The sequence below is a fragment of the Anser brachyrhynchus genome, assembly GCF_964034855.1.
Source record: "Anser brachyrhynchus genome assembly, chromosome: 29".
Taxonomy (NCBI): Eukaryota; Metazoa; Chordata; class Aves; order Anseriformes; family Anatidae; genus Anser; species Anser brachyrhynchus.
In genome coordinates, this window is record NC_137722.1 from 1,639,561 (window position 1) to 1,648,633 (window position 9,073).

At 49.8% G+C, this 9,073-nt stretch overlaps 1 protein-coding gene across 1 annotated transcript; it reads right to left on the bottom strand.

Moving 5' to 3' along the window:
* On the bottom strand, window positions 1-2,870 carry HOXC12 (homeobox C12). The gene is made up of 2 exons (XM_080570588.1): window positions 2,119-2,870; window positions 1-1,302 (listed from the first exon to the last, which is right to left on the bottom strand). The coding sequence occupies exons 1-2, from the start codon at window positions 2,681-2,683 to the stop codon at window positions 1,064-1,066; spliced, it is 804 nt and encodes a 267-aa protein (XP_080426714.1). The 5' UTR covers window positions 2,684-2,870; the 3' UTR covers window positions 1-1,063.
* Between the last annotated feature and the right edge of the window lie 6,203 nt (window positions 2,871-9,073).

The window sequence follows — 9,073 nt, forward strand, 5'->3', positions numbered from 1 at the left end:
CACACGAATATAATTTGGGGCTAGTGCAGAGAACTCACTTGGCTGTGATTTCAGAGAGCAAAAATCTCCGAAAGGCTCAGTTTAACGTGGAGGGGAATTCAGATTTTCCTGGAAGGGTTTGCTAGAGGTGCGTGTGTGCATTTTACTTCTTGTGACAGTCTGGCATTGGGGACACCACCACCGCTGCCTGCACCAAAGCCTGGGCACAGCCACCCCCGTCAAATCTATAGGGACACAGTGTGATACACGTACCTCATATATTATATAGCTATATACCATATACACCGGATATATACACAGTCTTTGTCTCTCGCCTTTTCCTAAAGATATTGCTTGAGCCTAGCCGCAAACCTTCCTTTTATACTGACCCCACACACATCTGGGTAACACCGTGCACTGAAAAAAAAAAAACCAAACATCCTCCATGCGGATGGGGGTCTGGTGCTTTAAGACGACGTACCCCATCCACATCCTTATTCCCCCCCCTTTTCTTTTTTTTTTTTTTTCCTATTTTCCCCTCCCCGCTTCGCACGAAGCCCCGAAGCAGCCCCAAGAGGTGCGGATTTCGCTCTCCTCGCCCTCGCCCCGCTCTCGCCGCCTCCGAAGCCGAGCGGGGAGCGGGGAGCAGCGGCCCCGACGGCCCCCGACGGCTCCCGGCGATGCACGGAAACCCTACCTGCGCTGCTGGCAAATGACCGGCGGCTGAAGTCGCACTGAAAACCTCCCCTTCAGCACGCCGAGCATCTCTGGAAGCAGCAGCCCGGCCGCCGGGGCTGCCTCTCGCCAGCCGCAGTCGCTCGGTCTCTCCCCCCGCAGTCGCAGCGGAGGAGGCGCATGTTCTTGTACTCTACGTGCTGGCTGCCGGGCTTCGTATTTTAAGGGAAACTGGTTATTTATTAATATTATCTCTTTATTCATTTATTTCTGGGCGGGGAGGGGTGTGTGGGGGGGTGAAGAGTGGTCAGGTAAAGTCCCTGGAGCTCGGGTGAACGCTAGAAAGTCTATGTAATTTTTTTTTTTTTTTTTTTTTTTTTTTTTACCCAACACGGACGCTTTTAAAACTTTAAAAGAAAGAAAGGGCTTGCTCTCTCAGGAGGAGTCTTTTCTTTTTCATGCGCCGATTCTGGAACCAGATCTTCACCTGCTGGTCGCTCAGGTTTAATCGGTCTGAGAGCTCCCTCCTTCTTTGGCGAGTAATGAATTCATTGACCATAAACTCCCCCTCCAGCTCTGCCAGCTGCAGCTTGGAATAGGGTTTTCGCTTTTTCCGGGACCGTGTGTGCATCGGGTACCAAGGAGCACCTGGCAAAGGGGGGAGCGAGAGGCAGAGTTGAGCATTTTGCAAGAAAAAAAGAGAAACTCTTAAAAAAAATAAAAATAAAAATAAAAATAAAAAAGAAGGGACACCCTCAGGACTCCTCTCCGCACCTCCCTTCTGTCCCAGTGTCCCCTCTGTCCCCGTCCTGGCGGTGGCCAGAGGTGCCCAGGGATGCTCGCAGCTCCCTCCCAGAGCCACGGGCGATGCGTGGGAGGCAGGGGAAGGGAAAGGCGGGGAGCGTTATAACCGGGGCACGGAGCGAAAGACGGGCACCAAGCGGGCGACAAGGCTGGGGACACCCCCCGGGATCTGGGGGTGTCCGCCGCCGCTCCAGTCCCTGCGGCAGGGGGAAGAGCCGGGAGACCTGCGTCCAAATGGCAGCGTTGAAGGCTGCGGTTTTTTTTTTTTTTTTTTTTTTTAAGCTTCCCCCCCCCTTTTCCTCTTCCTCCCCCTCCTTGCCTCGTGTAGACACACCTCTGCGAAGTCCCCAAAAAGCGCCTCGACGCTCTGCCAACCGTCCGCGCCGTCGGTCGAGGAGGGATGCGCAATCACTATCTCCCTCTGCCTCTCTCTCTCTCTCTCTCTCTTTTTTTTATGGGATATTTACATGTTTATAGCCTTTTCTTTTAAAAGAAGCACCACCTAATAAAACATTAGGGATTTCGGTGCTACCCCTAGTGGTCTCAGCACACATAGGCACGCCGCTTCCCATCGCTGAGCCCATGAATTACACCACGAAGCAGCCCCAAGCCGGCAAGTTTCCAAGCAAACCGCCCCCCCGACGCCCTCCCGGGTCTTACCACCGGTGCCTAAAGTGCTGCCTTGGTTCAGGGGGGACACCAAGCCCCCCGCTTCGCCGGCCGTGCCTTTATTCCCTTCATTGAGCAAGGACGAGCTGGAGTCTGACTCCAAGGACTGGCACGACGGAGGGTCGTGGGGCACTGCCTCGGCGGCCGGATAGTCATATTTGCTGAAATTGCCCCCCATGCCATTGGGGAGGCCGGCTTCGAGGGGCAGCAAGGCACTGTCCCTGCCCCTCTCCTCCCGCTTGAGCCCGGCCGTGTCGGAGCAGGTTTCCCGGTAGTAGCATTTGCTTTCCTCCACCCGGGCGAGGTCGCAGGCTCTGCCGAATGAAGGGTTAATGGAGACGGGGCTGCTCAGGTAGGGCTGCGGGTACCCGTTGCAGGGCTCCGAGGATGCCCAGGGCAGGGAGCAGACGTTGTCCCGGCGGGGGTAGGAGAGGGACGGCAGCCCGGGCAGCTGCCCTCCGGAGGCTCGGAAATTGGGGAAGTAGAAGGTGTCTCCCGTGTGGATGTTCACCAGAGGTCCCACAAAGCCGGGATTAAGGAGGTTGTGCTCGCCCATTTCCGCGGGCCTGACCGAAAGCTTCTACTTTATTGCTATCTGACATTAAACATAGTTAAACCGACGGCTCGGCCCCATTGGTCCGGGGGGGTCACGTGAGCCCCAAATTGCGCTGGGAGGGAGGGGGGGCCCTCCCCTCCCCTGGCAGCCGAGACAAAACACAACAGCAAGTTCCGCCTTTTTACGCCTTTTCTCCCCCCCCCCCCGGCCCCTCTTCACCCCCCAATCATAAAAAATCATAAAAAATCCCATAAAGCATTTTATTAAAAAAAAAAAAAAAAAGGCAACGGCTCCCAGCGCTGGCTTGAGAAATGCGAGACACCCTAAAATGTCATATTTAGCATAAAATAATCGATAGGCGATGGTTTTGCCCCAAAAATGCACCCCTCCCCCGGCGGCACTTCGGGGCCCTCTACCAGCTGCAAAAGCGAGACGGATTCTCATTAATTAGCTCCTTTATTAACTAAAACAGTTCGAATTTACAATATCTCCCCAATAAATTACTATTAGATATTGTGTCATATAAAGTTTACAGGCTTTTTAAGGAGACGAATGATCGTGCCCGCAACAGGCTCATATTTACGCGCGGTGGGATGGGAGCCTTGGAGGCTATCTGAGACCTTTTCGACTCTTCTGCCTTTTTTTTTTTTTTTTTAATTATCATTTTTCCCTCCTCTAAGACCGGGTGGCTTTGTCGTGGACTGGGGAAACGCAGCCTCTTCCTAGGCTGCAGCCTCTCAAGAAAGGCTGGAAGATTTTTAACAATCCTCAATCGCTTTTATTAATGATCTGTGTCGACTAAAGCAAGACAGAAGAACAGGACTGTATATAGCCTTAATTTACCCGGTATATATTCCACACGCAGGAAGACGCACACGCATGCAGAATATGTGCTCTTTTCTTATTTCTTTTGCCTTCTCCTAAAAGGAGAAAGAACAAAAATGAGAATTCTCCCCAACCCCCACGCCGCTCGGGTCCCCACCCCTGGAAATATAGGTACACACACACACGCACACACACGTATCTGGTTCCTCGCCACCTTATAGCAATATATTCTGTCCTCGTAACACTACAGAGCTCTTCTTCCCTCCCACCCATCGTCTTCTCCTGGTCATACTGAAAAGAGCTTCTGCACAGGAACACAAGGGAGTGGGGAAAAAAAAATCAATACTGGCTTCTTTCACTGCAAAATAAACACGTTGGAGGGAAGAAAAAAAAAATACTGCAAAAGGTGTATTGTATGGAAACCCGGAATCGGGAAAACGCAAAGACATTTGATGGTGCTTTATGCTTTTTGGGGGTGTTATTTCCCTCCTTTTATTTTTTATTTTTTGGTCTTATGCCCATTTTCCCCCTCCCCCCCCCCCTTTTTTTTTAAACCAAAATGCCCACCCCGTTCGCTTTATTTTTGCATGGCTTTGCATTCCTCCCTGCCTTAAGCAACTCCCAAGCGCTCCCTTGCCAGGTTGCCTCTGCGAAGTACCGTAAATATTCCTGTATAGGTAAAACCGCTGCGCGGGAGCGGAGGCGCTCCGCGGAGGCTGAGCCGGGCTGGTTCAGCCGTACCTCCCCAGCTGGTGCCTTTCCAGACAGCAAACATCCTCCCCCCTCCAATATTTGAGATATTCCTCCAGCATAACATCATTTTTCCCGCTTCACCCTCCTCCTCTGGCAGAACACTGGGGCTTCTGCTCAGCCCCCTCCCAGCCCTGTAGAAAAATCAGGTGCCAATAAAATAACTCCTTTAGCTGCTTTTTCGTATTCCATGGACAGCTCCTGAAGGTGAAAAACCTATTTTCCATGTTTCCCATCTCTCTTTCTCCCTGGCACATCTATGGATACGCTACATACATACCTTGCAGAGATACGTGCATACCTTCCTACACGCTTTGCCTGTGAAGGAAGAAATACGACTACTAGAAATATTTTGCTAGAATGAAAGTTTAGCACTTTTTTTTTTTTTAAACCTTGCCAAGGAATTTTTCTCCCTGCAGGTATAAGTGCAAAAGCTGCTTGCAATTTCTCCAAGAGTGTCGTCTCAGTGCAGAAGAAGCGCTCGCAACACTGGGCAACCGTGGAGGGGAATAGTTTATATAAAAATGAGCACGTGATCCCCGTAGGTTGCCATATGAATTGGCTTTGTTTGCTGTTTTTTAAAGAAAACCCTTCCTCTACCATGCTCTTGCTTTGCAAAATTCCCCATATAAGACGTGCCCGGGTGCTGTACGGCTTTGTTCTCCACCGGACCATGGAAAAGTCCATTTTCGCTTCATAGGAGTCTCGGCGTATTTGGGGCTTTTCCTCTATATTCAATCTGATTTTTGCAGGGTGGAAAAAAAAAAAAAGTAAAATAAAAAATCTGATGGTACCTCCAAAGAAACATTTCGGGAGGCGGCTGCAGGGCTGAGCTGCGGAGCAAGTGAACCACAAACTGCGCGCTGAGTCCTGCGGGAAGGGATATTGTTAGCGTGGGCATCACAGCAAGGCAGAGGGAGAAAAGCACCCCCGGTTCCCTCTTATGTTTATTTTTCGGAGAGCCTAGAAATGCTACAGCCGTGCCTAGAAATGGATTAAGCGATGCACGGCGTGGAGCGGAGGTCCCTGCTCTTGGTGGCCTTCGGCTCCAGCGGGAACAGGGCTCAGCGCTGCTCCTGCTGCAACCAGACAGCAGGTCCAAGGAGGGGGGGAAAAAGAATCCTAAGGACTCCTGAGCAAAGCTGCCGTATTTCCCTGGGAATTTCTTCCCCATTAAAAATGCATTTCCCAGTTCAGGTTGAGCGCTTGGGCTTTTCAAATACTCAACGCAAACTGAGCAGTGCTTAAAAAAGAAAGCCTGAGCCGAGTCCTCCTGCTTGGGGCACTGGCACTGCTGCTTAGGCAGCCTCATTCGTGCACAACCCACCCCGAGCGCCGGCTCCAAAAATATATCCCGATTTCTACCTCATGTTGCTTTGAGCAACCCCCCTCCTTTTTTTTCATCTTTTTTTTCCGCGGTGTTCCTCCCCCCAAAAAGTTGCCCAGCCCAACTAGAAATCTCGGAACCTTTCCCCGTTTGCAGGAAAGCCCATTTTCAGGTAGAGTCCTTGTAGAGGCAGATATTTAATAATCCTGACGAAGGGTTTATTTTCTCCGCCTCTCCATGTCCAACACGCAGCTTTCGGGAAATGCTCGTGGGAAGAAGCCGGGGAACGCTCCGTGCCTGTGGGAGCCGGGAGAACAGCCCCCGAAAAAGAGGAGAGGAAAAAGAGGCTGCAAAAGCAAGATTGCAACGTCTCAGTTCAAGGTCACTGTCTAGTGTAGTAAATAGGATCGACATCTTATGCTAATGACTGTCTCGGATGAGCATCAGTCATTGCAGAGAAGAGCCCGGGGGAAACAACCCCAAGTTTGGGGCTGACTTTGCTGTGTTTTGCCCTGTGGCTGGTTTGGGGGATCTGTCCCTGCGCTCCTTCCTCGTCTGCCCTTTTTGCACCATTTCATCCCCTCTTTACCAAGCGTGAGAAATAAAATCTTCCCTTCCCCGCCTCCCGCATTGCATCTTCCCCCTGCGCAGCCCGCAAGGCTGAGCTCGACTCAAGACTACCACTTGAGCAGACTCTTTCTCTCCCACCTCTCCAACCTTGTTTCTTAAAGAAAGAAAGAAAAAATAAATACAAATAAAAATCAATAGAAATGGCTCCTGCCTAATGCCCACAGCAAAATCTTCACGTTTCAAATGGGAAAGACCTAACCCCACTTCCAGTTTTCTACCAGAAAAGACCATGAAATTTAACCCTCCTATAAGGCAAAAATCTGCAACATATATACTGCATCTTCCTCCCTGGAAAATTAAAAAATAAAAATAATAAAAAAAAAAAAAAGAAACGTTTGCTTGCGCGTGTGCAGGTTGGAAAATACAGAACCCGTCCTGGCTCAGCTTTTCTGCTTAACTGAATTTCGCCGCAAATAGGCTGGGAGTTGTAAGGAGTTGTGGTGACTCGAACAAGAAGTTAGCTGCCAGGGTCAAAAAGGAAGTATTTAGAATAAATATATAGATACATGACACGGGGAATAAAATAGAGACAGGCTTTGGAAAGCCCGCAGAACTGTTATTTTGGGCAAGCTATATATCATTGAAACCTGCCCCAGCTACTTTTCCTGATGCGGAAAATGTATGTCCATAGACAACCTATAGACATATAAGCGTACAAGACCGCTTATATATTTATCTGCATAGACGTACATGGAGAGAGAGGGTAGTAAAATCGAATGTGTAGGAGCTGGGCAAAAAATTGCAACGTGGAAAACCGGTAAATGTATGCGAATAAAAATGTCTACGACACTTTAGCTCATTCAATATACAAATCATCTGGGGCAGCTTTCAGTTTTAAGGGAGGCAGGTCCCAGGCTTGCGAAACCTCCCGCTTCAGTCTCTCCTCGGTGCACGGAATAGTTAAATGCCTGAATATCATTATATTTTCCCTAGCTTTGCCAGCAGAGGATCTTCTCCTCCTATTAGACTAATGTAAACTGATGCCTGCATCCTTTGTAAGGCAAAGGTTTAGCCCCAACTTCAGGGAAGTTTGCTTTGTCCGTAGCTCTGCTTTGGGTGAGAGCTGGCGTTTCTTACTGTAACCCCTTGGAGGGCTGAACCCCCCCAAGAACTGTAACAACAAACCAGTTAATGGTCTAGAATTCACGACTCTTGAACAAATCTCCATTGGAGAGCCTGAAAAGCGTGATCTCACTTATTTAATGTTCCTTGTAAAGGAAGAGAAAGTGGTAGGGAGGAAAGGCAGTTTATTAAACCCACGGCTGGTCCAACTGTGGTCTGAACCAGCTGAGCTCCCTGCGAGGCAGCAGCTTGCTCCCGAAGTGGAGGCGACAGGAGACACGACATTTTGCTGCATATAATTCTTAAATACCCATAAACACGAGGGCTTCCAAAGCCGTCGGTAGTGTGCTGAACCACGTAGGCAGAGGCATTTTTATAAGCCAGGAACCAACAGTGCTGTAGGAGTTTGTGGGATGTGCGTGCACACACACACCGTGTTGGCTGTCAGTGGCTTAGGAAATAATTTCTTGGCAAAGCCTTCAGAAGTCTCTTCTCTTTTGCTGCAGAAAAAGAGTCCTTTTCAAGACCAAGCGCTTCCCAAACAAATAGCAAGTTAACCAGCAAGCTAGCAAGGATTATACTCACCTCTGCACTGAGCACGGGGCTGCGGGAGCAGAATTCCCCTTCTGGATTAGGAAGTTATTCTTTAAGGAAGCATTTGGAAAAAAATGTATATATATATATGTAAAAGTGAATGAGTTGAAAAAAATGGAAAAATTGAAAAAGTTAGGGAAAAAAAAAAAAGAAAGAAAGAAAAAAATGAAGGAAGAGGGAAATCCCTTGTTCGGGATTTTACCATAAAGGCTGCGGTTGGGAAGTTATTCAAAGTCCACGGTACAAAGGGAAGAAAAGGCTAAACTTGGGAAACTTCCTTTTCAGGGCTTTATTGTTGGCCATTAGACCGTCTGTCTAGACTCCAAATAACACCTTGTTTATCTGTAAACAGGAGCGGGAGCTGCTTGGGGTGGCTGGGGACGAGAAGATCAAGGGTGAGGGTCCCCTCGCTTATTATGCCCACGGCTCATGATGTCAAGGTCAAACAACGCCTAGTCACGGTCAAGGGTAATACAGGAGTGACGTCACGGCTTGCTGACCTAATACCCGGCGAACGACGGGCAGAGCGAAATGCGTAAATAGATAAATGGGGACGAGAAAGGGGCGCAAGCGATCCCCCATGCGATTTCCTAACGGGAATGTGAAAAAATAAGCGAGGAAAGGTAGAAACCCATTGGATTGGTCTTCTTGGGGCACACAACCAGCGGAACTCGCCGTCCGCGCCCGCGGAAGTTGAGCGGGGAAGTGAGGAGCTGGCTCTCGGGGTTGGGGATTTGCGTGCGCTTTTGCGCAGGTTTAGGTTTGAATTTCTTCCCTAGACAAGTGCCTCTTCCAAAGCTCCTGCATAGAGGATGGACAAATGACTCGCTTCGGGGATTATATTTTGCCCTTCTTTAAGCAAACAAATAAACAAAAAAACAACCCTTCCAAAAAACCCCAAACCCAACTCACCCGTGTGCAGGTTTAGGGAGGACCAATGTCAGAAATTAAGCGGTGGTGTTATATTGTCCGACCAGCCCGGAAAAAAACTATTTCTCACCCAAAACACCGGGATTAAAGGGACGAAGCAGGCGGCGGGATCCTCTGCAGCGTGTAGAGGCACAGGGTGCCCGTGCCGAGACCCGCGGGTCCAATCCTGACCTCTCCTCGCCGCCATCCCCACCAGACCCCAACCCCGACGGCCGGGGGAGACCCAGCCCCACACGGGGGGTCAAATCTCATGGGCCCGAGCACGTCAGGGA